The sequence below is a fragment of the Channa argus genome, chromosome 3, assembly GCF_033026475.1.
Source record: "Channa argus isolate prfri chromosome 3, Channa argus male v1.0, whole genome shotgun sequence".
NCBI lineage: Eukaryota > Metazoa > Chordata > Actinopteri > Anabantiformes > Channidae > Channa > Channa argus.
In genome coordinates, this window is record NC_090199.1 from 342,748 (window position 1) to 369,970 (window position 27,223).

At 42.1% G+C, this 27,223-nt stretch overlaps 4 protein-coding genes across 7 annotated transcripts in view; 2 read left to right on the forward strand and 2 right to left on the reverse strand.

Moving 5' to 3' along the window:
- LOC137123374 (calpain-1 catalytic subunit-like) overlaps positions 1-11,979 on the forward strand; it is a 31,159-nt gene extending 19,180 nt beyond the window's left edge. Inside the window, exons 1-23 of one of the 3 annotated variants that reach the window (XM_067497017.1) lie at positions 169-339; positions 1,939-1,968; positions 2,543-2,783; positions 3,035-3,104; positions 4,855-4,973; positions 5,404-5,537; positions 5,811-5,979; positions 6,161-6,244; positions 6,558-6,643; positions 6,756-6,830; positions 6,906-7,066; positions 7,357-7,526; positions 7,756-7,767; positions 7,852-8,063; positions 8,153-8,192; positions 8,409-8,474; positions 8,624-8,681; positions 9,418-9,482; positions 9,791-9,859; positions 9,980-10,058; positions 10,135-10,248; positions 10,351-10,409; positions 10,507-11,979. In XM_067497017.1, coding sequence (XP_067353118.1) covers positions 2,544-2,783; positions 3,035-3,104; positions 4,855-4,973; positions 5,404-5,537; positions 5,811-5,979; positions 6,161-6,244; positions 6,558-6,643; positions 6,756-6,830; positions 6,906-7,066; positions 7,357-7,526; positions 7,756-7,767; positions 7,852-8,063; positions 8,153-8,192; positions 8,409-8,474; positions 8,624-8,681; positions 9,418-9,482; positions 9,791-9,859; positions 9,980-10,058; positions 10,135-10,248; positions 10,351-10,409; positions 10,507-10,533 — 2,109 coding nt within the window. In that variant the 5' untranslated portion in view covers positions 169-339; positions 1,939-1,968; position 2,543 and the 3' untranslated portion in view covers positions 10,534-11,979. Of the gene's footprint in view, positions 1-167; positions 340-1,938; positions 1,969-2,542; positions 2,784-3,034; positions 3,105-4,854; positions 4,974-5,403; positions 5,538-5,810; positions 5,980-6,160; positions 6,245-6,557; positions 6,644-6,755; positions 6,831-6,905; positions 7,067-7,356; positions 7,527-7,755; positions 8,064-8,152; positions 8,193-8,408; positions 8,475-8,623; positions 8,682-9,417; positions 9,483-9,790; positions 9,860-9,979; positions 10,059-10,134; positions 10,249-10,350; positions 10,410-10,506 lie in introns of those variants that run through there. The other 2 variants (XM_067497015.1, XM_067497016.1) reach the window with 2 other exon arrangements.
- A 1,042-nt stretch (positions 11,980-13,021) lies between these two features.
- Positions 13,022-13,832, reverse strand: mrps28 (mitochondrial ribosomal protein S28). The gene has a single exon (XM_067497051.1). The coding sequence runs from the start codon at positions 13,799-13,801 to the stop codon at positions 13,262-13,264; it is 540 nt and encodes a 179-aa protein (XP_067353152.1). The 5' UTR covers positions 13,802-13,832; the 3' UTR covers positions 13,022-13,261.
- An 809-nt stretch (positions 13,833-14,641) lies between these two features.
- On the forward strand, positions 14,642-19,490 carry sde2 (SDE2 telomere maintenance homolog (S. pombe)). Of its 2 annotated transcripts, none has more exons than XM_067497030.1 (8): positions 14,642-14,784; positions 15,400-15,517; positions 15,608-15,719; positions 16,121-16,290; positions 16,498-16,636; positions 16,924-17,055; positions 17,283-17,814; positions 18,765-19,490. In XM_067497030.1, exons 1-8 carry the CDS (start codon positions 14,683-14,685, stop codon positions 18,987-18,989), a joined length of 1,530 nt encoding a protein of 509 aa, XP_067353131.1. In that variant the 5' UTR covers positions 14,642-14,682; the 3' UTR covers positions 18,990-19,490. The 2 variants fall into 2 exon arrangements, with proteins under 2 accessions (XP_067353131.1, XP_067353132.1); XM_067497031.1 differs by having other exon boundaries at positions 18,768-19,490.
- On the reverse strand, positions 17,890-27,221 carry mtif2 (mitochondrial translational initiation factor 2). The gene is made up of 14 exons (XM_067497020.1): positions 27,068-27,221; positions 26,313-26,473; positions 26,036-26,147; positions 25,772-25,943; positions 25,497-25,657; positions 24,841-25,017; positions 24,619-24,758; positions 23,143-23,267; positions 22,806-23,010; positions 21,969-22,221; positions 21,745-21,885; positions 21,205-21,369; positions 20,466-20,606; positions 17,890-19,822 (listed from the first exon to the last, which is right to left on the reverse strand). Exons 2-14 carry the CDS (start codon positions 26,469-26,471, stop codon positions 19,653-19,655), a joined length of 2,121 nt encoding a protein of 706 aa, XP_067353121.1. The 5' UTR covers positions 26,472-26,473; positions 27,068-27,221; the 3' UTR covers positions 17,890-19,652.
- Positions 27,222-27,223: the final 2 nt, after the last annotated feature.

Consider the following 27,223-nt stretch of genomic DNA (forward strand, 5'->3'; position numbering starts at 1 on the left):
GAGAAGGGATTTATTTCTATAAAGCTTCCAGCAGAATGGGAAAAAAGGATTGAAATGTCAGATTCTATGTTTACTTACTGCGGAAATTTCATGAAAATGTGATTGGGGGAGACAGACCGGATGTGGTCTTTGGTCTCTTTAAGTGGCTCATGTTCATGTTGGTGGGGATGTAACTGTAGCCCCACCCCTCCCGCTAGGCGGGGCTCGGTACCGCATCAAAGCATCCACAACCCCGTCCGACGTCCAGTCCAGTGTCTACAGCGGCGTCTAGATCTACTGTACCCAGAATAAGTGCTGCACAACGTTCAGAGGCCTAGATTCAGGTCTGAGAGCTACGTGGTGAGTGATTGTTTCAGTTTTTACTGGGATCCTGCTCTGAAATGGTCAGTGATGGTCTGTGCGTTGGTGAATGTGCGTTTGTGAAACGTCTTATCTTCTAAAAATGTCCCGATCACCTGTTTTCACCGGTTTCACGTTGGTTCTGCAGAAACTCGGTTGTTTACGTCATCGTGTATATTAACCAATCAAATAGCTTCTTTCCACCGTCACACTGAGATCATCTAATCTGATAATTTGGTCTTTTACTGAAAATTGATTTATTTAATGCGACAAACACCACAACAATCAGTCCAAAGATCTCAATCTTTCCAATTCTCATTAAAATGCTGCACATACTACATATAAAACTGCCATCTGCATGATCAGAGTTTTGTTTGGGCTCATTATAAGAAATTATCATGTTTATTCACGTTTCAATTTATTTCAGGTGCATTTAGTGAGAGGAGGGAGCAGGTTTTATTTGCATCCAGTTTATTCTGTAAAATTTGAAATGCTCTTTGGTACAGAGAGGTTCATTCCCAAAAAGCCGCTGAAAGAAACTTTGCTAACTAATGAAGAGGATTAAATAAGAAATAACTGAGCTAACTAAAGATAGATAAAAGATAAAAGACAACATGAATCTAATATTAAATAATCTAATAAAACCCTGAAGAATGAATCAAAGATGTTCTTCCTGGGCATGTGGAGGTTCTTCAGTAAGCCACAGCAGATAATATTTCCTTACTGGAAACTTGATCCTCCATGTGTTTAAGTGTAAACTTGACTGTAGACACCAAAACATTAATTCAGTAATTAATAATTTATTCAGCTTTATTGTGTTTCTTCCTGTTAATGATCTGTGAAGTCTTTCCGTGAGAAAATGTAATAATCTGCAGCCAGTTTGTCTGAAGCATGTCTGAGCTTCTTCTTGTGTCCTCTCTGCATGGTCGTGTGAACCCACAATCCGATCCAGCCGATTGCTTGAAACCATTAGGTAGTAAAGGTCCATCACAGGTCTGTCACAGCCTTTCCTTAGCCTACATGTAATCATCAAACGAAAATGGAACTGAAATAACTGAAACTAATCAGAATGTGGTTATAATAATTTTGTAATGATTAATATTGATTTGATGTGTAACTGCTAAAGCAGCTTTTGGACGACCTGTAGCTGGAATCACACCAGTCAGCACCAATCTGACCCCACTCTGGTATTTTGGTGGAGCTCCAGGAAACACAGCAAGCTTTCAGAGTCATGACTCAGCTCGATTGGATCAGGAGGTGGCTTTGGTGTCAGAGTCGGTTCCAGGTTCTGATTACAATAAAAACAATGTCTGGTACATTTCCAATGACATATTTACTTCATGTACACTTATAAGAGTTTGAAAAGATAAGATTCACCTACAGACTTGATCCTTTCGTTTGTGTTAACAAATGAACAAGTTCTGTGTTTAGTTGGATATTTGGAGGAAGTTCCTTCAGTAAAATTATCGATGTTGCATGTTTATACATCACTTACCGTCATAGAGCAGTCCTAAATGTCTCCTAAATGTCTCAGCTCTGCAGTAGTTTTCTCTCTGCTACACGTAAACAATCACTAAGTAGTTTTCTGTTTCCTCTCAGCTTCCTGTGAGACCAGTGGACAGACATCAGGTACAGACATTTTCATGATTTCTCTGATCTGACCCATTTAGTCCCATAAAGGTTTCGAACCAGGACGTAAACAGTAGAAACACAGTGTTAAATTGGCACCAGTTGAGCTCTCGTGCATCTGAGTGTCCGGTACAGCATGGTGCAAGATGCCCCTGAGGTGTAGACAGTAGAAACATATGCACGTTAGTAAATCCCGATACTCATTAAAGTCCATTTTAACTACGTGATCCGCCCTTAGACTCGTTCTGCAATCACAACACGGTTTTTCAGTGATTAAATCAGGGAAATGTGATCTTAGAACCCAGTTTGTCTTCAGTCCTGTAGTGGAGCAAGATGCTAACAGCAGTGTACTAGACCTTGCACATGTTAGCAAGTGTCAGGACCAATGAACCACTGAGGTTAACAGAACATCACTGGTTCAGCAGATATTTGTTCAAAAAGTCAGCTACAATCAGAGGAACCAACGATCTTACAGTTTACACCTTATCACAGAAGTCCTGGACCAGCTGATAGGACAGAACAGAACCAGAATTCTTACACGGCTGATCAGGTTTTCCGATGTGTCCTGGATCAGGATGTTTGTAGGTGTGTCTGGGAGGATCCAGAAGGACAGGCAGAGGGCGGGAGGTCTGGGCTCGGTCCAGCAGGCCGTACGACACCTGAACCAAGACTTCCAGGCACTGAAGGAGGAATGCCTGCAGAACAGCACCCTGTTTCAGGACCCAATGTTCCCTGCGGAACCGACCTCACTCGGCTTCAAGGAACTTGGGCCTTTCACCGCTAAAACCAGAGGGGTGGAGTGGAAGAGACCTACGGTGAGAATCAGAACTCATTTACAGTGACAGATTTACCATCAGACCTCAGACCCAATTAAACAGTGGATTTAGGTGAAGCCAGTAGATCAGATGTTAAGTGACACCTCGACACTAACGCCTCCATCATGGCCACGAGACCAGAAGCCACGAGACCAGCTCAGTAAACTAGTCAAATGTCATCTGATGTAACAAAGTGTGTTGGGACGTTATGTGATGTCAGAATGACGGCTGTCTATGATTGGCTCTTTCAGGAACTGAACCCTGACCCTCAGTTCATCCTGGGTGGGGCCACCAGGACTGACATCTGTCAGGGAGCGCTGGGTGAGTGTGTCAGCTTCCTGTCAGCAGGTCATGTGATCACATTGAGTGTTCACCTGAGTGAACCCAGGTGAACACTTATGTGCTCTTCTTATGTGACAGAAAGCTCAACATTTTTCTGTTTTCGACTGTTGTTCAGAAAAAACGGAGATTAGAAAACGTCAGCTCAGGCCTCATGGAGTTGTTATGGGCCTTTATCAATGGGCCTTTATGGGAAGAAAATATCCCATATTTGTCTCCCTAACCTTAAAGATGGATTGTGATTTAGACATTTATAGTCCTTATGGTTGTTGTGGTAAAGTCTCCACAGGGGCTGAAAACAAACACGTGGTTTAACTTCCCTGACAACTGTTGATAGGATACGTGCTGACTGTAAATCCCATTTGTTCTTTTGTCCCCCCCTCTTACATCAGTAACTATCGGACTATTTCAGCTGGTGTAAGAACTTTAAAGATTAAAACACATCATCACTTCATTATGGAAACCAGTGAGAGATTGTGATGTTTTCAGCCCTATGCTTGTAAGTAGCCTGACAAGTGAAACCCACAGCAACAAAAACCCAGAGAGCAGCAGTGCAAATAAACCTCCTCCAGGAAACAAGAGTGTTTGCTGATGAGGACGGCATCCTGCTGTTTGATTAGTGAGGCTGATTCAGGATCATGTTATGTTATGTTTTTATTTTCTGCTCAGTCTCTGCTGTGGATTAATTAGATTTTAGTAAAGTTATTGATCATAGTACAGGTCCCCAGTCATGTCAACAGGCTGACCCACAGAGACAAAGACAAACATTCACAGAGGTGTTTGGACTGTGGGACAGGGGGATTCAAAGCTGGGACTCCACCTCTGTACTAACTGTAATGTGATAATCGAAATGTATGTAATATATAATACAAATGGATTCATATCATCATAAATATAAGATGAACTAAACAGATTTCAGAGGTTGAGTATTCGGAGGAGCACCTGAAGGCAGCACTCAGCCATCACTTCTGACCTTGCATTAATCAGTTATGGATTAGTGAACAGAATTCTGATGTCTGGAACGTCCTTCAGCAGGAAGCTTAACGCTCTCTAATGTTGTTGTTAGCGTGTAGCTTAGCATTAGCACGTCCCCCCAGACCATCAGGCTGTCTGCTCAGGATAATGGAATCGTTAATGTTTAGACTGCACATTAACAATGCAATGCATTTCCTGTTTCCCTTCAGACCATGAGCTCTGGCCATCAGTGTCGACACTTAGCTGAGAGGACACTTAGATCAAGAATACAAGAAAACAGTTTTGAAAGCTGAGATAATGGTCACATTAAAACCTTATTTTGGCAAGAACAGGGACGTTTTAGTGCTGCAGCCGCTTCACACATGCAAACTAAACAGTCAAATGTTAAATTAAATAGAAACGCTAAAACCTCTAAATGACACATTAACCAAAATGAAAGAAATTAAAAATAAACTAAATAATGAAGCTTAAATGTGAAAAGAGACTCTGTTTGTTAGTGTTCCGCTAAAGTGCATGAATGAGTACTTTAAGCTCTCTGCATGTGGAGGATCCAGAGGTGAAAACAACTGAATTGTTGGAGAATAGAAGTCCAACCTGTCTGTCTGACTTTTTTTAAATAGATGATGTGCCTATTACAGTGTCAGCATTTAAAGCCCAGAAGTTTCAGCGTGAAGTGTTTTACTGGAAAAGACGTGATTACAGTTTGAGTGAAACTGCAGGTCAAAAAGTCTCTGTATGAACTCTGCTTGTTTTCCAGGAGACTGCTGGCTGCTGGCTGCCATCGGCTCTCTGACTCTGAACGAACGACTGCTGCATCGTGTCGTTCCTCACGGTCAGAGCTTCACCCACCAATACGCCGGCATCTTCCACTTCCAGGTGAGAATGTTCACATCTGACAGCTGGAAGTCGGCTGTGGGCAGCTGTAGCTTAGTTGGTAGGGCAGTCGTACACAGATCACAGGGTCATTGGTTTGTTTCCCTGGCCCTCTTGGCTATGTGTCAATGTGTCCTTGGGCAAGACACTGAACCCCAAGTTGCACTTTGTGTGTGTGTGTGTGTGTGTGTGTGTAGGTGTGTGTAGGTGTGTGTGTGTGTGTGTGTGTGTGTGTGTGTGTGTGTGTGTGTGTGTGTGTGTGTGTGTCCTAAATGGATGCTGATATTGTATTAAAGGTCTGGCTGAGAGGACTAGAACTTCTGTCCTAAAGATGTTGAGTTGAAGCAAAGATGTCAGAGACACAGGCAGAAATGTGTGAGGAAGTCAAACTTTGGTAATAAGATTATTTTGAGACTCTCCTATGTCTCTGTAGTTCTGGCAGTTTGGGGAGTGGGTGGACGTGGTGATTGACGACCGGCTGCCAGTTAAAGACGGAGAGCTGATGTTCGTCCACTCGGCCGAAGGCAGCGAGTTCTGGAGCGCTCTGCTGGAGAAGGCCTACGCCAAGTAAGATGATCCCAATACAGTGACAGTTTGTTTGAATTATGAGCAGGTTATGTTCCTCCTGATTGTTCACCAGATGATCTTTACTCGCTGCTTGTTGTTTGGCTGTTTTGTCTTTAACAAGTTAGATTAAACTGTCCTTTAAAAATATTTTTAAAAACTGAAAGAAAAAAAACATTTGAAGCCTTTTTGATTCTCTAATGCTTTGAATGTTTTGCAAGATTTTCTCTATTAGTTAAAATCTCAGTGTTAACTGTGTGCTCATTGTGTTTTCAGGTTGAACGGCTCGTATGAGGCTTTGTCTGGCGGCAGCACCACAGAAGGTTTCGAGGATTTTACAGGCGGTGTGTCGGAGATGTACGAACTGAAGAAGGCTCCTAAAGATCTTCATCGTATCATTGGCAAAGCTCTGGAGAGAGGATCACTGCTGGGCTGCTCCATCGATGTCAGTCAATCACATTTTATTATCAGAGCTGGAAAAAAAAATCTAAAAAGATGCTGTTTCTTTAGTTTAGCCTGATTTCATTTTGTAGGCATCAATGGCTGATTCAGAGGACTTAAAAACTTGTTAGCGTCCTGTTACCGTGTTTTTTTTTTACATTCACTTTTTTTTGTTTCATCCTCAGATCACCAGTGCCTTTGACATGGAAGCTGTGACATTCAAGAAGCTGGTTAAAGGTCACGCCTACTCAGTGACGGCGCTCAGAGAGGTCAGTTCAGCTTTCACTGATGTGTTAAACTCTGACTTTGCATCAATCAAAACATTCTTGTGGGTTCAGTACTTAGTCCACTGCATGTCAGTACGTGTAATACACACAGCCTCTGGCCACATAATTAATAAAAACAACATATGCTACTATCTCTATATAGAAGTTATTGCTAAAACTAAATTTAGTTAAATTTAGTAATTTACTCAGACTATTATAAGGCCCCCCATCACTGGTCTATAGCTGTGAACCACATCAAATGTGAACTGGTTATGACTTAGTTTCAGAACTGACAAAATTTCCCCGCTCTCTGCAGGTGGAGTACCGCGGGCGACAGGAGCGCCTAATACGCATCAGGAACCCCTGGGGACAGGTGGAGTGGACTGGAGCCTGGAGCGACAAGTAAGTGTTTCAGATTTAAATGTCTTTTCTGGCCTGACAGGACGTCTGTGTTTGTTAAACATCACAGGAGCAAATGCACACATGAATAATTTAGTTTGTGTTGTGGTGTCAGCTCCTCAGAGTGGAACTCTATCGACTCTGCAGAGAAAGATGAGTTGCTCTGCAAGATGGAGGACGGAGAGTTCTGGTAGGTTTGGAGTGTGAGATTGACCTGAAGTAAAATGAAAAGATGCAGTCAGTAAATTGTGTTTGCATGTGTCAGGATGTCTTTCCAGGACTTTCTGCGTCAGTTCTCCAGGTTGGAGATCTGCAATCTGACCCCAGACGCCCTCAGTCAGGACTCCACCAGTTTCTGGACCACTGTGATGTTTGAAGGTGGATGGAGGAGAGGAAGCACTGCTGGGGGCTGCAGGAACCACCCGAGTGAGGAGGGGGGGAATAAACATTTAGATTACCTCCATTTGTTTTTGGCCATCTGAGCAGGACCTGTAAAAATATCAAGGTCTTTCCACCGCTTTGACACAAATAAAAACATCAGTTCTCATGACATTTTGTTAATGTGTTGACTGTAATGAATTTTACTATAATAAATTTTATTAAACCCTGTGCTCTGATCCCAATCAGCTTCTACCTGACTGTAGCTGGGGTCTCTATGTTTAACTATAAAAAGTATATATCCCATGATGCTACTGGCTGTTGCTGCCTTTCTGCAGACACTTTCTGGATCAACCCTCAGTATAAGATCTGCCTGCTGGAGGAGGACGATGACCCAGATGATGATGAGGCCGCCTGCAGCTTCCTGGTGGCTCTAATGCAGAAAGATCGCCGCCGCTTCCGGCGCCAAGGACAGGACATGCACACCATTGGCTTTGCCATCTATGAGGTCATAGTTCATCATAGCGTGGTTTTACGATAATACACAGAAAAAAAACACATCTAGACCAAACAGAACAAGTTCAGTAATAGGTTCTTCAGCCTGTTCCGTTTTGCCTGAGGAACCCTAAAGTGATGTTGTTAGCTCATTTAAGCAGGCTGGAAGCATTTTAAAACCATGTTGAATGATGTTTTTCTTTATCTGATGCTTGTATTTATCTCTTTCTTCTTGTTTCCAGATCCCTGAGGAGGTGGGTCAGTCCACACTCTGTAATTTAAACTCTCACATCATGACATTCAGCTTATTAAGACACCTCTTTCTGTATGTTTGTCAGTACCGAGGCAGTGCCAGCATCCACATGAAGAAGGATTTCTTCCTGCGTCAATCGTCCTGCGCTCGCTCCGAGACATTCATCAACCTGCGAGAGGTGAGCGCCAGGCTGCGCCTCCCGCCGGGCGAGTACCTGATCGTCCCGTCCACCTTTGAGCCCTCGAAAGAGGCTGACTTTGTCCTAAGGGTTTTCACCGAGAAACAGTCAGAGACTCAGTGAGTGTGTTGGATTTGTTCAGTCAGGAAGAATCAGTTGTGAAGTAAAATCTCATTTGGCTCAGTTAAATGTGTTTGAAACTCTGCAGGGAGATGGGCGATGATGTGGTGGCCAATTTGGATGAAGAGGTAAAATCTTTTAACTACATCTATCACATTTTCAAATACAGTAAACGTTGTTTTTCCCTCAGTCCTTCACTAAACATAAGATGAGGCATAACATTAGTACCAGCGATGATAATAATGTCATGGAGGACCAGGGTCAGTGTTGCTACTCTACAGCAACTGCAGCTGTGATGACCTTTTACCTCTGGAGCTTTCTGTGATTCTTTCGTTTTTCTGTAGGAGGAAGTCTCAGAGAGTGATATTGATGACTCCTTTAGGTCCATGTTTGCTCAGCTGTCCGGAGATGTGAGTTTTATGCAGCAGAATTAATGTTTCAGTGATGGATGATATCGTGTTGATTATTTGACCATGCCAGGTTATTGTGATGTAAAGTGCTGCATGCCGTGATTATATAATGTTTAGATTTCTGTTGCTGATAACTAATTCACCATCAGGACATGGAAATCTCAGTGCGAGAGCTCAGGACCATCCTCAACCGAGTTGTGTCCAAACGTGAGTTGCCCTCATTGTATTTGTAAAGATCCATTTCAGTTTAGGCTGAGAAACTAAAGCCCCTTTCATACACAAACATCCAAGTCTGTTGGACTTGACATTACCCGGACTTTACCCAGCTAGCTTCTTAGTGCAAAGTCTAGATTTTTCCAATACTGCATCATGTCCCACCCCGTTTCGAAGTGCCCAAGCACCTCCCCTTGCTCAGTTACACAGAGCATTTCTTCACAAGTGAGAATGCATCTCGCACGGATTTTCTCCCGATGTTGGTTACATGTCTGACATGTCTGAATGGGGCGGCTATAGCTCAGTTGGTAAAGGCAGTTGCTTACGGACCACAGGGTGAGTGGGTGAGTGGTTCGATCCCCGGCCCGGGCTATCTGTCGAAGTGTCCCTGGGCAAGACCCTGAACCCCTAACAGCCCATTCCCCCTCTCCAGCAGTGCAGTGCCGGTAGAAATTGGGGAGGGTTGCGTCAGGAAGGGCATCCGGAGTAAAAACTGTGCCAAATCAACATGCGGACAATAATCCGCTGTGGCGACCCCGAACTCACGGGATAAGCCGAAAGGAGAGTAGTAGTAGTAGTTGGTTACATGTCTGAAAGGGAAACTCCTGATCCTTCTGACATTCTCTAGAGTTTGTGTGAAACAGGCTTATGAAAAAAATTTGTTCATTTAAAAAATTTGTTTAAAGTGAACATACTAACAGTGTGGTTTTTCTTCTGGCGTTGTTTACAGACAGAGACGTGCAGACTGATGGTTTCAGTATGGAGTCTTGCAGAGCGATGGTCAGCCTGATGGACGTATCCTCACTCTGCTGCTTTCTGCTGGTTCTGTAGGTGCATCTGCCTTTTATTTTTGTTTGTCCAACAAAAACTGATCTGACAGCTAGAAATATAAAAACCGACGATGAGATTTTGAAAACTCTCAGCAGTATTATTGGTGATGAAGAGGACAAAACATTAACACAACAACTCTGGGTTAAGCTGAACTGAGTCATTTCAGTAAAGCAAAACAAAACAGAGGGAAAGTGTTTAATAATGTGGAAAGTTCATTCAGCTCTTTGTTCTGGCTTCACTTGCTAAAATTTTGGACCTTGACTTGAGCTCAGAAAGACGGCAGCGCTCGGCTTGGTTTGGTGGAGTTTCAGATTCTCTGGAACAAAATCAGGAAGTGGCTGGTGAGTCCTAAAGACCTGATCAAACACTGAGGTGTTTAAAGTGCGCAGCATGGGTATGCAGTGTTAAACAGACAGAGAGACACTTATGAGACACACCTCCTCTCTCTGGTGCTGTTGCAGGGAATCTTCAGGGAGTTCGACCTGGATAAATCTGGCAGTATGAGCTCCTACGAGATGCGCCTGGCGTTGGAAAATGGCGGTAAAGCATCTTAATGCTAAATGTCTCTGCAGCAACCCCAGGTGTTCCATTAACCTGAAATGTCATCTGTCCTCAGGGTTCAAACTCAACAACAAGCTGTATCAGATGCTGATTGCTCGATACGCTGACAATGAGATGATCGACTTTGACAACTATACCTGCTGCTTGGTCAAACTGGAGTCCATGTTTAGTATGTACAGTCTTTACCACATGGTTCTGTGCTGCACTGTTCTCAACCAGTTTCAGGATGTGGTTTAAACTGTGTCATGTCTACTGTGGGGGTTTATCTCAGGAGCCTTTCAGGAGCTGGACAAAGACGCGATAGGAACTGTGGAAATGAACATCGGCGAGGTACCAGCACTTTCACCTGATTCTAATGAGCAGCAGCTGTTCACTGCTGGACTCCAGGTTTACTTGTATTAATGATGATCTGTCTTCATCTCCTCAGTGGCTGTGTATGACCATGTGTGGCTGAGGAAACTCAAAGTGCCTTCAACAGGATGACCAACGTGAGCGTCAACACGTCCCCCTGCAGCTGTACTACACTGTGCTGCACAGTACTGCATTACTACTTCCCTAATGTGCTGCCCTGTACTGACATTAGTCTTCCAACATTGCCTCACTTGTATGGAGGATCAGTGCTGCCAGAACTGAAATGCAAATGAAAACAGGAAGAATAAAATAACATTTATCACTTAGTAACTTTACATTATTACTTATTATGTAGTCTTATGAATACTGTGGAGAATGTATGCATGTGAATATATACATATTTAACATATATTCAGACATGAAGGTCACATATTGATTAAATACAAACTGAAACTCATGAAACTTCATACAAAGACCTGTCCTAAAAACTCCAACATGACATTATATTTACATTTAGTTATTTGAGAGATGCTTTTATCCAAAGTCATGAGATGCAGGTGCTAGATAGAACAGATGAGATTTTTTCTAAATATAGCTTTAGAAATATCGATTTCAGTGCGAGGAAGTTGCAGAAGAGTTCTCTTTTTAGCAGTTTTTGAATATTGGGATGAACAGAGAATCTTAAATTATTAATAATGAATGACACAGCAGCTTAAAGAGAAAAACAAAACAGAATGTATTATTTTAAAACAAATCAATCAACAAGTCGATTTACCATAATTGTATTTATGCAGACACAGTTGGATAAAAAATAATCCCCCCGACGTTAGACATTTTCACCTTTTTATTTACAACATTTAATCATGGTCAATTTAGCTTTAAAGTACTTTAAAAAAAGTAACTTTAAAAAAAAATTTATGGAAAAAAGTGATTGCATAACTTACCTAAATTCTCACTGGTGCAGCCAACTGGTTTCAGATGTCCCACAGTTACACAGAGATGGACCTTCCAGATTCAGGTGCATTTAAACTACAACACTTTAAAACAGTCACTGACCTCAGCTGATCTCTGTGTAACTGTGGGACATCTGAAACCAGTTGGCTGCACCAGTGAGAATTTAGGTGAGTTATGCAATCACTTCTTTTCTGTTCTAAATTTCAAATAATTTAGATTAGTTTGTAGAAATTTGTTTTCACTTTTATGTAAAAGTCTTCTTTGTAAATTGTTGTCAAAAAAAAGCCTAAATAACCCATCTAAATTTACTAAGAATTAAGAGTTTTTGTGACTTGGCACTAATAAAAAAAAACTTGAGATGAAATTAAACACGTCATAAAAATAGTTAATTCACACAAACACCCATCACACAGACACATAAACAGTAATTAACATAATTCCAAATATGAATATAAATAAAAACTATTAAAGCAATGAAAGTCCATTCAGTTGATTCCAGCATTGGTTTTTTTAATTGTTGAGTTGCTTGTGCTGTTTTATACATTGGCAATAATGATTTCTGTTATTACTGTTCAAATAATGATTAATATACATTTTTAATGTATTTATTTTACCCCATCTCCTTAGATTTTACAGCCTGAATTGAGAATAATCTCAGTAACTTGCCACAGTAAAAAGGTTTTATTTCCTAGTTTACCAAAGAGAGAAAACATCTATACATTTTTCAGCTTTGACATTAAGGTGACTTTCAGTTCAGACATTTGTCTTGTTGAAGGTGAAACAAACATTTTGTTTGACCAATGAGTGTGAGTGTACCTTGTGATAATAGAGGAGCAGGTCTCTTTGTTTCAGGCAGCAGTGGTCTTCCATACACTGTGCTGGGAACTAGAGTAGGAGTCAATGCACTGCATCAACTACAGTACCACATATTGCAGACACGATTTAGTTTACATCACTAATACAGTATCACATATAATGAAACCTAATACATGTAAACTCTGCTGTAGCTTTATTTATTCACCGGCTGCCTTAAGCTTACTGCAGGGGGCGTTACAACTGCACTGCTACCTGCTACGCCTTCATCACTCCTCCACCTGAGGATAACGCCTGAGTCCGAGTTGTAGGTTCAATTTCTCATGACAATGAGGGCCTCATCAGATGAAGGAGGCATTCAGGTTCAGCTCAGTCAAATGAACACTAATGTAGCAGCTCCTGATGGAAACATCAGCTTCATATGAAAAAAAGACCAGAAACTGATTGACTGAATCTGCACCTGCATCATGTGACTCTCACACCTGCTGTTTTTGTCATTGGACACAGACCAATGCTCAGCTAATTATTTGTCATTTTGTTTGTTTCTGTGCCCACGGGATTAAAAACAAGTCTTTGCTTCCTCTTTACATTAAATTAATATAATAAAAATGTATAAAGAAGTAAATAATTTTATAACAAGTCTGATTCTGTTATAAAAAAAAATGTTTTAGAGGTTTAAAGGACCCTGACACAGAAACCTGGTCATTGTTTTAAGGATTTAAGTGAGTATGTTGTTCAGGCACCTGAGTTTCCATACACTTAAACAAATTAGAGGCAGACTGAAGTAAAGCCTGGTTGTCCTTTGGAGAAATAAAGAACAAAAACAGCTCAGAAAACTTTTATTATCTCAGATTAAATTGAACATCTGGTCTTGACGGATCAGATCTAAGGACCAAATTGAAAACCTCACATTTCTGATCCGGGCCCGGTCCGAGTAAAGCTTTAAGATAATTAGTCCAAACAGTTTGTCACGAAAAAACTACCGGTACAGTTTGGGTCCGGTCCTCCAGGTCCGGACCTATTTTATTGTTGCAGCGTCTCAGTCTGTTGGCTTAGTCCCGTTTCTAGTTTTCCCGTCCGTCTCGCTCTTCCAGCGGGGCCAGCAGCACGGCCTGGGCCTCCAGAAGCGTGGTGTCAGTGTTGGCTCCCAGGAAGCGGGCTGTGAGCTCCAGGTCTTGCAGACGCAGACGGACCCTGCTACCCCGCTGCAGCTTGTCTCCGTCTGCCGGCCGCTGGCACACGCAGTGGAACTTCCCGCCAAAGTCGATGTACAGGTCGTCCTGAACCACGTGAAAGATCCTCCCGACCACCACCTTGTCTTTGGCCGGTCCCATCTGGATAAACGGGGATCGGCGAAGCAGCGAGGCAAAGCTCTCATCCTTAGCCGGGAAACGGCCGCTCGCCCCGGTGCTCGCCGCCTCCCGCCTGAGCTCCGACTGCGATTCGAAGGCGGCGGCGAAACCAGATCTGGGCCTGCCCGCGGTGGGCTGCTCGGTGCTGGAGCCCCCGCTGGATTCAGAGCTGAAGGAGCTTTTGTTGAGACGGCAGGTGGTGACGCAAAGCCCGCACCTGGAGCTCGAAACCACCTTCCACAGAGCCGCCATGTTGACCCCAACAGCGGAAGGAGATTTCCAGCGGAATAAACGAACAGAACGCCTGCAGAGCGTCGCCTAGCGGCGCCACGGAGACGGGGCAGCTCCTCTGACTAATACCGTTCTCACAGATTTAGACAGTGTGTAAACGTGTGGTAAAAAGTCATCTTTAGTTGTGTCATACACTATGTTTTCATGGTTTTTATCAGGAGAAATATTAATACTGTGAATATTTATACAATTTATAAACTAAAAACTTTACCGTGCAAAAGTACCAAAAATACAGAGTAAAACAAAACCTTTATGTATCTTTATGTTAAATTTGTGAGAAAAAGGTTTTTAGGTGGAACCGGAGGGAATTTAGTGTTCTGGTAGAACCGAGTAGAACATCGGTGGGAGGTGGTGATAGGAGGAAAACCCAGTAATAAAATCTGAGTAACAAGGAGGAAAAATATGTCTAATAGAAAACCTACCTAGTAAGAAAAAAACAAGTATATAGTAACTGAGATTTCCAAATTGTCTGCTAGATTTTCAGAAAAAAATATTATGATGTAAAAATTTATTAAAGTTGAATTTTATTGTGCTGAAACACATTTTTCCCAACACAAATTTTGTGGAGATTTTTCCTAGTTTCCAGCCTCGTGAAATAGGCTTATTTTATTAGGACCTTTCTCATTTTCTAACTATTGGTGATGTGGGTAACACACACATGATTAGTGACATATAATTTTTTTTATTCGTTTTTTGTTGCGTTTTAGTATTACTTTCATGTTTTATCATGTAGTTCATTGTGTAATCTGACTCAAGTTCCGAAAAGTTAATAAAGTTTTTTTTGTTTTGTTTTTTAAACAGAACCTAGCGCATGCGCAATACCGACTTGAGACGCAGTTAACATGGAGGTGTTCGTGAGTGCTCCGAATCTCAGGTTGTCTAACGTCTTGTTTCCAGATGGTTCTGCTGTCAGAGATGTTCTGTATCGGTGCGTCCAGGAGCAGGTGAGTTTAAAATAATACTTCACATCAAATCCAGGCGCCAAAACAGAAATAATCTCTTGTTTTTAGTCCGGGAGCGTCTCTGTTAGCTCCAGTGCTAAAGCTAGTTAGCTATGATTTACAAACAGAATAAAACACAAATTGATCAGAAACTGGTTTTGAATGTTTTCTAAACTCTTTATTATTAGAGTATTATGTTTTTAATGTTGGTCCACTTTTTTCTGCGTTGCTTTAAATCCTTGGGAACCCGAAGCATTTACAATACATTTGCCTTTTGGAAATGGTTCTATTAGTTTCAAATGTAAAAATGTGTTAATTTTGAGAGGAAGAAAGACCAAAAAAAGCAGGCTCCAAGATGTGGGTTTTCACTAATATGGCATAAAAAATAACTGAATATGTATGTAAGTCGAAAAGCTGCTGTAATTCCAGTCTGCCAACAGGCATCACTGTGTCTCCTCACAGTGAAGCAACAGAGCTTTAGATCATTTTCGGTACAAAAAGAAAGGGAGCCTCAATGCTTTATAAGGCTTCATTCACCCATCAATGCCATTATTTCATTAATTTATAATGTTTAATGAGGCCTAACAACACAAAAGCTCCTGCGTGTTTGTGTTTCAGGGAGTTTCTCCTAACGATTTCTACGTCATCACAAATGGCCGACTGTGTGCTCTGGAGGATCCTATTCAGCATGGAGCCATTTATCACCTGGAGCCTCGGCTCTGTGGAGGCAAAGGAGGTCGGCTCCGGAACTTCAGTGATCCAGATGTTTTCGTGCCTTGAAGCCAACAGGACCTCTGAGACTAAAACAGATGTTTGTATGTTTTAGGGTTTGGTTCAATGCTGCGAGCTCTGGGTGCTCAGATTGAAAAGACAACAAATCGCGAAGCCTGCAGAGATTTGAGTGGACGACGACTCCGAGACGTCAACCACGAGAAAGAGTAAGAAGTCAGGAAGTCACAGAATTTTGGTTACATCAGAGTAACTGCTGAGGCTGAGACCAACTCCATAAACAACAAACTGGTGTGCTGTGCTAAATGTTTTTATCTTCCTGTTTGTTTTAAGGCCAAATCTAGTTTTCTTTTCATTCTCATTATGTAGATTGTAAATTTTATATGTACATTTTTTCTACAATGCAACAATTTTGACAAGTAGATCTAACTTGGGTTCCACGAAAGTACAAGGTCAGAGTTTACTGATATGAACATTAAATGATTTTACGGCTGACGGAAACACGAATTTGTAAAAATGTTTAGGCATCTGATTTTATCTCCCAAGTGTTTTTGAGGTGTTCTACAAAAAAAAAGTCTTAAAAACAATTCTTTTTGGGTGGTGTTTTTAGGATGGCAGAGTGGCTGAAAAAGCAGGCGGAGAGAGAAGCAGAGAAGGAGCAGCGACGTCTGGAGCGTCTCCAGAGGAAACTGTCCGAACCCAAACACCAGTTTACAGATCCACAATTCCAGCAGCAGTGCCATGACCTGTCAGAAAGACTTGAGGACTCGGTGCTCAAAGGTAAATAACAGTCCCGTTGTCATGTGTCTGATTCATTAAACTAAAACTTGCTCTTTGTGTTGTACCATGTTCTCTCCTGAATGCTGCACTTTTTAAAGTTTTTGTCCTCTTTTATTCTTTAAAAAACCTTTTTATGAAGCTGCTAAACAGTCATGTTTGTCCAGAATATCCAGTATCACTGAGGCTATAACAGTGAATGCTCTTAAGGTCTGCAGGCATCTTCCAGCGGTCAGGTGAAGGTGGACGATGTCTTGGCAGCAAAGAGACTGAACTCAGATCAGAGCCAGGGGCCAGAAAAGAAGAAGCAAAAGAGAATGACGGCAGCAAAAACTTCAGCATGTCTCTGGTGAGTTTGTCAGTTTTCTTGAAAATTTTTAGTCGCCACTTGATGTTATTTGGGGATGATTGTATAATTTCAGGTTTACTGTGACACTTTTGGCCAAAATAATCAAGCAACCAGAAACTGAAGTATCTAAACTTGTCTAAAGTTAAAATTAAACATTTCATTTAACTATTTTTTGTTATGTTTCTTAAAACATCAACTACAATAACAGGAGGAAAATGACTTATTTTGAAATATGAGCTAATTTGGAAGGAGACGTTTTGTTTTTAAATCTGTTGTCATGGTTACAGGACAGGGTTGGAACTCCTGAGCTCAGAGGATGATGAAGATGAAGATTGCCCATCAACATCCTCCTTGCGATGTGGAACTACAGTCAACATGACAACACAGAGAGAGGAGGCAGAGCCCGAACAGAGCAGCAGGTAAAGATCAGCTCCACCAGACATCAGACTCACTGTTTCCAATTCAATTCAACTTTATTTATATAGCACCAATTCACAACAGTCAAGATGTCATCACAAGGCATTTTATGTAACAAAGTCAAGACTGTGCAGATTTATAGAGAAAACCCAATTTGAGCAGCACTAAGGTGATGATGGAGAGGAACTGTTAACTCCCTTATTTCTAATATATTAATGATTTCTTCCAGCTCCTCTTTTGCCTCTGACCACAGCTCATCCCCTACTCACCACAGTCCTAAATCCTCAGAGCCCAGCACAGACCAGAGTCCCGCTGAGCCCTGCGCAGACGGGGGTCCCGCTGAGCCCTGCGCAGACGGGGGTCCCGCTGAGCCCTGCGCAGACGGGGGTCCCGCTGAGCCCTGCGCAGACGGGGGTCCCGCTGAGCCCTGCGCAGACGGGGGTCCCGCTGAGCCCTGCGCAGACGGGGGTCCCGCTGAGCCCTGCGCAGACGGGGGTCCCGCTGAGCCCTGCACAGAGCCCTGCGCAGACGGGGGTCCCGCTGAGCCCTGCACAGAGCCCTGCGCAGACGGGGGTCCCGCTGAGCCCTGCACAGAGCCCTGCGCAGACGGGGGTCCCGCTGAGCCCTGCACAGAGCCCTGCGCAGACGGGGGTCCCGCTGACCCCTCCACAGAGCCCTGTACAATCGGCAGACCCGCTGAGACCTGCACAGACCAGATGTCCAGACCGTCAGAAGAGTCCAGCAGTTCTTCTCAGCAGCAGGTTGGTAATTTCCATCTCTACAGTTAGTTTTTGTCAGGATGACAGATGATTTTAACACAGGAATAAGCTCAAATATTGAGAGGAAAATTGTTTAATTCAAAGTTACACAGTAACAACAATAATGACACTAAGGGGAAAAAAATAATTTAAGGCAAAAAGTTAATTTGTTTCTAATACCAAACAGAATTTGCACATCTGAGTCTGAAACTAAAATCATACAAATTAAAATGTCATGGATATAATGAATTACTGTTATCACAAATCGATAGTTTATTATTGTCATTATCAGTCAGCTGATTAATCATTTAATTCATAACAGAAAATCGATTTCCAGTTTTTAGTTTTGTAGATGTTATATATACACATTACTAGGAGTGTAACATTTCTGAAGTAGACCAAGATCATAACAGAAATGTCCACACTTACGCATCTAATGTCCTGGAACATACAGAAGTCTCCTGCATATTAATAATTGGCTCCCTGATACTCGGAAATTTAATAAATGATCATGGAAATCTGATATTTCCTCTGTTCTTGTCATAACTGGATTCACAGTTGCGGCATAATGTGTCGCTAACCCCATGTGCTTCCCATTATTGGAGCCTATCCAGCTGTGACTCATCATAGTTTTTAAACTCTCCTCCTTAATTTGTTGGTCTGAGTGAACTTCAATCCACCCACTTCATTCTCCACCTCCTTCCAGAATGCACTGATAATAGGATAACCAAAGTAAAACTTAGCACAGGCTTTGTTTGTTTACATACTGAAACTGTAAAGTCAGAAGAGATTAAAGGTACCCCCTAGTTGTCTTCTACAGCTTTGTTTGAATTCAAGGACTTTCCCAGCATCTCAGTCCTGTCAGGATAAACTCACAGGATAAAGGATAAATGAAATGTGTGTAAATGATAATGTCTCTGGTGGAACATGAACCTTTAACTTGTGTGTTGCAGCAGCAGCAGGGTCGACCGCCCCTCGATCTCTCTTCAGTGTCATCTGTGCACCAGCTGGAGTCTCTGGGTCTGGATGTCCTGAAGGAGGAACTGATATCTCGAGGGATGAAGTGTGGAGGAACGCTGTCAGAGCGCGCCGCCCGCCTCTTCTCTGTCAAAGGACTGACCACAGATCAGATTAACCCAGCGTTGCTCACCAAACCAGGCAAGAGCAGGAGGAAGTAAGGAGGTCAGGGCTTTCAAAGAAACAGTCAGAATTTCTGTCTCGGTCAGATCAGACGGACCTGTTTCTTTGAGCTGCTTTTGTCTGCTACTTGCTTGTAAGGCCCTTTGGATAAAAGCGTCTGCTAAACAGCTAATTGTAAATGTGTTAAAGCCACTTTCAAGTAATCTCATTTTTTGACCCCTGCATCCTGATTACATGAACTACATTGCTTTGCTACTTAATTGTAAGTGGTGACTTTTTTTAAACCTTAAACTTTTTTTTTTTCTGAAATTTGTAGATATTTTGTAACTCAAACACCTTTATTTTAAAACAAGACATTTTGAGTTTTGTTCTGACAAAATCTGAATATTATCAGTCAGCAGACTGTAACAGAACTTAGTCAACAAATCAGGTGTTTTTACCAGTCACGTGTTTATTTGGTATTCTGTATGAGAAGATGTCTCCTTCATGTTAAATGGATTGTTCCTGAACTTTAAATAAAATGTCTCTGAAACTAAAAAGCTTTTTCACATTGTGACTGACACGTTTTACACCTGTCTGAACATTCAGTCGCCACCAGAGAAAAATTCTCATTTACAGTCACTCAAATGTCCTGCTACTGTGAGAAATTAAACCATCCACCCTGAGCCTCAGAACAAACTGAGCATGATGGGAAGCTGTGGTTAGAAGCCGGGGTCCCAAGTAGTGGCCTGTGGAGAGTTTAGCTCCTCAAAACAGACAATGACATCGCCGGGTCTGAAGGAGAAGTCCCCTTCCAGAGAGAGTCCGCAGTCCATCCCTGTCTTCACGGTCTGCACGTCGTCTTTGTGCTGTTTCAGCGTCGCCAAGGAACCTGCAGGGAACACCACTGTAATGTTGGAGAACGTCTTTTAAATAAGGCGAGGTGGTCAGAACACCTGTTCTGGTTTAAGATTTAAAAAAAAACAAAAACATCTTGTAGGCTAAAACTGTAAATATGGCACTGCTTACAGTACTGAAATTAAATTAGAGAAATTCCAGTGGAATAATAAGACACTGTACATTAGTTCAGTAATTTACAACTCCAAAGAAAGATATGAAAACAAAACATTTAGGCCACAAGCTACTCAGACACATAGAGGTGTGGTGCTGCTGGAGCTAAGAGGCTGCATGCTTTTTCCCCTAAATAAGGAGAAAGATTCACATAATCTGGTCATAATTCACATTTTTGAAAATGCTTGAACACCGAATCATGAATAAAGTATAATACATATATAATAAAACATGAACTCCTGCATTGAGTAGCACCTAAGACAACATTCTGCCTTAAAAGTTAGATGTTTTTCTCCTGGCCCTTTAAAATATTTGTTTAAAAAAGGATCTGATGTGCTTCCCATTAACTGCTTAGATTTACTAAGCAAAACAAAGTTTAAAACTTCAGACAACACTCGAGTAAAACACGTGAGAAAATGTGTCCCTAAGGTACCAGGTTTTGGTCTGGTCCAGGTCTCACGTACCCTCCCAGATGGTGTCTCGTCCTCTGATGAGTCTGAACTTCAGTCTCCGGTCCAGCTGACCTTTCTGGACCCGACAGCCAGCCACAGGAACCTTCTTCTTTCCCACAGTTACGTCAAACATGGCGAGGACCTTGGCCTCACCTGGACCAGCAGAGACAAAAAGAGTAATCCTGTCCTAATTCTAGTTCACTAGGTTTTACCACAAAGTTTCAGAACATCCTTACACAGTGGAGAATGTGAAGGTGTAAATGGTAAATGGTCTGCACTTATATAACGCTTTTTCAAAGCGCTTTACACTGCTTCTTATTTACCCATTCACACTCACAGTCACACACACACATTCATACACCGATGGGGGAGCTGCTATGCAGCTGACCAACGCTCACCGGGAGCAACTAAGTTGGGGTTCAGTGTCTTGCTCAAGGACACTTCGACATGTGACTGGAGGAGCCGGGGATTGAACCAACAACTGTGAGATTGGTGGACAACCGCTCTACCTTCCTGTGCCACAGTCGCCCTGTCACACGACATTAGACAGTCTGTTAGTTACCTAACACAGATTACTTTTTATAGTACTGCTGTAATATAACCTAGTTATTTTTTCTGGAACTGTTGATGCGATCCTTCCACAGTTGTGTGTGCAACAGTCCAAAAACAAAATACCTGATGGGATACCTCTATGTCTCTATATAAGAAAAGAGATCATGTTAACCTGTGAGTATTTAACTTTGTTACTCACCGACGACATTCTCTGAGACCTGTGCTGGCAGTTTGCTGCTCAGCTCATCTTTCAGCTTGTCGATCAGTTTGTAGATGATGCTGTGCAGATGGAGCGGGATGCCTCTCTTTGTTGCCAGCTGCCGGACCGAGCTGCTGGCGCCAACGTTGAAGCCATAGATCGAACCTGAGCAGAAGAGTCAGAAACATGTCTTTAAAAGCAGAAACAGACCTGGAAACTCAGAAGCTCCAGGTTTAGAAATAATCAGCTGCAGCCACTCGTCCAGTTCTCAGAAAAAATGACACCAAACATTTCTACTTTTACGTGTACAGATTTACTAAACTGATTTTGACTATTTTTTCACATAGACTGGATAATATCTTTTACATTTAGTCATTTACCAGATGATGTTTTACAAAGCGACTGACAGTAACATACAAAGCAGCAAAAATCCAAGTCAACCTGACGACCACACCAGCGTGAAAACCTGTTAAACATCAACAACTTGTCAGCAGTGACCGAGCAGGTAGCACAAACACCTTTCTACCATGAGAATAGTACCTCTGAAGGTTTCGGCCATGTTGACGTCGCTCTCAGACACGTCTCCGATGCCAAAGTGAACGACGTCCATCTCACACTGCCGCTGAGCATCATAAGTGTCCAGGATGTTCAGGATGGCCTCCACCGACCCATCCACGTCACCTATGGGTGAAACGTCAGAGGACAGTCATGGAGCAGCACCTGAGGACATCACGCCAGGATCAGCCTATCAGTGCACAGCGTACCTTTGATGATGAGCGGCAGGCTCGGCCCCTCTCTCTCCGTCCTCTCGCTCGGCCTTACAGAGAACTTGGTCTTGTTGGCCTGGTACAGAGCCGACTTCCTCTGCCTCCAGCTCAGGTGAGCCAGCTCCGCACGCTCCCTCTTGTACTCCTCCAAGTGGAGTTTCTGTTTGAGCTCGATGAGGCTCTGCTCCTCCTGCAGCTTCTGCTGCTCCTCCTCATACGTCCTCCACTCCACCACCTCCCTCGCTCGCTGCTGCACGGCCAAAGGAGGAGGAACATGTTCATTAGAGAAGCAGCAGGTAAACCCATTATGACCAGTTATTAGAAATATTTACACTACAGAGACGTACATTAAATACCTGTAATCACTGTAATGCTCACCACAAATAAGTCAGCGGGACTTTTATTTAGTTTCCAACAAAACAGAAAAAACTATTAAGACGTGTTAATGGTAGTAAAATAATAATCACTGTTTTTAAGTTAATTAGATGGTAATTTTCCCTTTTTGATTTTGTTAAATTAAAATAAAACTTTTCATTATTCATTAATATTTTAGTGTTTAAAAAGATAACAATAATAATTCAAATACAAACAAAATTTAAAAAACTATATACAAGTTAAACCAGAATAAATCATGTCAAGTAAAAAGATAAAACTAACATTAACAGTGAATCAATATTGGGTTCACGGAAACCATTACTTTCAACTGTGATCTGTCAAACTCTGTGCCCACTTCTGCTGTTAGTTGATAGTTTCACAGATGGACTGTCAACTGAACTGTCCTTATCAGACATCAGCTTCAGACCCGAGTCCAGGTCCAGGTAATTTTGTCCTCACCTCAGACTCGACCTCCAGGATCACATCTCCGGCTGAGGGCAGTTCCTTCCAGCCGACCACCTCCACCGCAGAGCTTGGCGAGGCCTCCGTCAACACTTTCCCATTCTCATCAAACAGGAACCGGACTTTCCCCCAGGTCTTTCCCGCCACCAGAACACATCCTCGCTTGACCGTCCCCCGCTGGACAATGGCTGTCGTCACAGGACTAAAGAGACATACCGGGTCAAACTGGGTCCTTATATCAGACTTTACATAACCAGAGGTACAAGCACATCTAGACTTGTAGAACCAGCCTTATAGTAGAATGCCTAAAACCTGTAGAACTAGGATGACTCACCCTTTGCCTTTGTCGGTCCGACTCTCAATGACAACACCCTCCACCAGGCCGTTTGGCTCTGCTGTCAGTTCCAAAACCTCTGCCAGTGTTACTGTGGCCTCAGCCAGAGCCAGCAGGTTGTCACCCTGACAGCAACAACATGACATCACCACGACATCATCAACATGACATCACACAGAACTAGCTCTGTCTTTAAAAGGCTGTTAGTACACGCCTGCAGACACTGTTTCCCACGTCTTACAGCCCTGACAGCAGTAACGCTGTGAGCGCGAGGCCAGTGGGCTTGGCCCCGGCTACAGGTTAGTCGTTTATCGTCATAATATCAACGAGGATAAACAGTAACGACTAATGCACAGTAAACAAACCAGATGACGCTCATTGACTGTGCGAATCCAAACACAAGGTTCGTGATAAGAAATATTCTGGTGAGGTTTAACGTAAAACAGGCCAATGTAATCACATCAGACATGACGGCTGATTTTTCCTCTTCACGACTGTTCAATCAAACATTTCCATTGAATGTAACTCTCTTGCTCACCGCCCAACCTATCATCTGTCAATCAGCCGAGCTGGCTTATATTTAAGGTGGTCTCACTCCTACTGCTACATAAACAAGTGGCACCAACACAGCCAAATGGAACACACGAAAGTAACTGATCTGTAGCTGTAGCTCCAGCTGTAGGAGCTCAGCCCAACGGCTTTTGTCCTTTCTTTTTTATTTTTCTCCAAAATGTTTTCACAATAATAAGACCTTTACTATAATATCCCATAATATTAAATCTTTCCCAAAATATTTGGACTTTGTTTTATTGATTAAAATTTTTTGTCTAAATATTTTTTTTAAATAGATTGACTTTGTTCTTGAAAATGTTGTTCTTTATTAAAAAGTTATAACTTCAAAACATTATGAATTCTTTAATACATTAATTTATTTTTTCCAATAAATATTATTTTATTGTCCTTATTCTTTAAACATGGTACTTCCTTCTGTACCGCTTCAAATGTTGTGATTTATTTTCTCAAAATGCTTTGAAAATTTTAAAACAAATTTATCTTGTACTCAAATTATTTTTTTTTCTCAAAGATATTTTTGAATTTATTTGTATTTTTTTATTGAAACATTACAATTTTCTTTCTCAAAAGACTCAAAACTTTTCTCAAAATAACGATTTATTTCTTTGAAAAATTTAGTGTTTTTTGTTAATAACCGAAGTCCAGATTAGAATTTAGAACTTCAGCGTTACATTTTCTTGCACGTCTTTTTTTCTCAGAATGTTAATTTATTCCTTTCTTCTTTCTTCTTGAAATATTTCTTCCATCTACATATCTAGTCCATTACCTAGTCTTGTTTAAGAATAAACCAAACTGTTAATAACATAATTTACTGATTAATAATCTGTGAATTTTATTTAGTTTGTGTTCCACTGGGAACAGACTGATGACTCATGATCAAGGAACAGTTCTTGCTTCCTGTACCTTCAGAGCAGAGATGTGAATGGCTTGAACATCTCCTCCAAACTCCTCGCAAACAACATCGTGGGCGAGCAGCTCCTGTTTGACTCTCTGAGGGTCAGCCTGAGGTTTATCACACTTATTCACCGCCACGATCATCGGAACTGAAACAGCAGAAATTGAGTAATACAGTAGAAATGACAGAAGCGCTGAGTCTCTGCTGTGACTGAAAGGTGCAGCTCTTGCCTCCTGCTCTCTTGGCATGCTGGATGGACTCGACCGTCTGGTTCATGACGCCATCGTCGGCCGCGACCACCAGGATCACAATGTCGGTGGCATTTGTTCCGCGGGCTCTCATGGAAGAGAAGGCAGCGTGACCTGGGGTGTCCAGAAAGGTGATTTTCTCACCTGAAGGCAACTGGACTGGAAGGAAATAAACCCCATTGGGTTGTTTAGAAACATTATTGTCAACATGAACATCAAACATTTGTTCTTGTGTCATAAAAGAGATTAAATAATTAACAAATAGTCAATATGAATTTTTTTAAATTAGTTAAAAACAAGTCAGCTCGTCAAATCTAAAAAAATCAAATATTTACATTAACATTAGGTTAATAGATAATTCAAATCACTTTACCATCACAACTACTCAGGAAATCGACTGTTAAGCTACATTTAAATAAAACTACAATTCTTGCAGCTGTTTCAAACTAACATTTTACCAGGAAGTAGTACTTCAGTATAATACTTGCATTGGTACTAGTTATCAGCAAGTACTCAGATGTAAGTATTCGTGTAAAAGTGTAATTAGCACATCCCTAAATATTAGTATCGTTTTAATGTAAATCTCTGCTTGAACATTTTGTTAACTAGCAGGTGGGAGTGAACAGGTGTGTTGTTACCTAGAAAGGCTCCGATGTGCTGCGTGATGCCTCCGGCCTCAGTGGAGACAATCTGGCTCTTCCTCAGACTATCCAGCAGGGTGGTCTTACCGTGATCCACGTGCCCCATGATGGTGACCACCGGGGGCCGAGGCAACAGGTTGGAAGGGTCTGCTGGGGGTCTGAGGGGTCAGAGGTCAGAGAGAACTTACAAAACTGCTGTGATCTGTCGATTAGTAGCTGTGATCGGATTTGTCGGGTGGTAGACATCATCTTCAGGACAATGTCTCTGTTACCTCCTGTGGACATCTCTGTTAGGTCTCTCTTTTCTCTCACTCAGTTTAGCCCATCTAAACTTCATCCCAGACTGAGTCACCACCTTCTTAATCCACTTCTCCTCAAGAACTGAGTCCGGTTCCAGAGATTCCAGATCCACTGAGGTGTTCAGAAGAGCCTCCACCACGTGATCTTAAATTTAACAAAAAAAAAAAACTTTATTCAGCAGTGCCTGATGATCTGATGACAAAAACTAGAGTCTTTTTTTGTTTTTTGTTTCTTACCAAAGTCTTTGTTCATGGCCTTGGCAAGAGCCGCCACTGTCATCCTCTGTCGGATCTCCACTTCCTGTTTGTCCACTTTAGATTTGACCTTCTGGTTCTTCTGTTCTTTAAACTGTGTACATCACGGTATATGTTCATTATTACAACACATAAAATACTTAGTTTCTTAAATGAATAAAAAAACTGTAAAAAAAGAATTGTTTCTAGTAAAAAAACATCCACGAATCATTCTGTCTTCATGGACAGTGGTTCTGAGATGTGTTTTTGTTTGACTCACCTGTTTGAAGGCGTACTTCCTGTTGATCGGACAGGTGAGCAGGGGGGCGGGGCTTCGAGCGGGGCAGATAAAGGATGGAGACAGGCAGGTATTGAGCAGAGCTGGGTCAGCATGGGCGAGCCGCCGGGCGCCCCGCATCACTGATGACATCACATTCATACCTGCAGTGTCAGGACAGGTGAACTTTCAGAGATCACGGGGAAATACTTTTATTACACTTTGATTTAAAAAAGTAATAATTTTAATGCAGATTTGAAAAATAATTAATTGTGTGTACTTCTCACAGCAGGCTGGTCGATTCTACGAGAACCAAGTTTACAGGACAAATCTCCCAAAGCCGAAAACGTTGTACTTTTTGTTATACTGCCCAGTTTTCTAGTGTTTACTGTTTGTACAAATCAGAAATTAAATGAACCTTTCAGACCAATGTGTAAAATGTGCTGTGTATTAGAAACAAAAACAGGGAGCAAAAAGCACATTTAAAGCACATTTTAATAAAATCCCGTTTATGATTCTGTCACAGGAAGACGGTGGATTCTTTCAACGCCTAATTCGAAAGAAAAACACAACACTTCACTAGCGATCCGTTCGTTTTGTGAAGATTGTTTTAACCTCACGGCCCCAAAACACGACATTTATGTCTGGTGGACGGGTCAGGACAAACGTTAGAGACCACAACTGACCGTGTAAAACCGACCAGACTCACTAACCCGGTTCGAGGCGAAGCGTGGTTGGGCCCCCATCTGTTAACTCACCTCAGACAAGTGTGGTTCTCACGTCAAGTCATCCCGTTTGTTTGTTTCACCGTAAAGCGCAGCTCTGACAGGGAGCCGCCATGACAGTTCGCTAAAGGCTGGAGCAATAGCCGCCACCGCCCCGTGCTGGTCCGGAAGTACGCGCTACAGAGTATT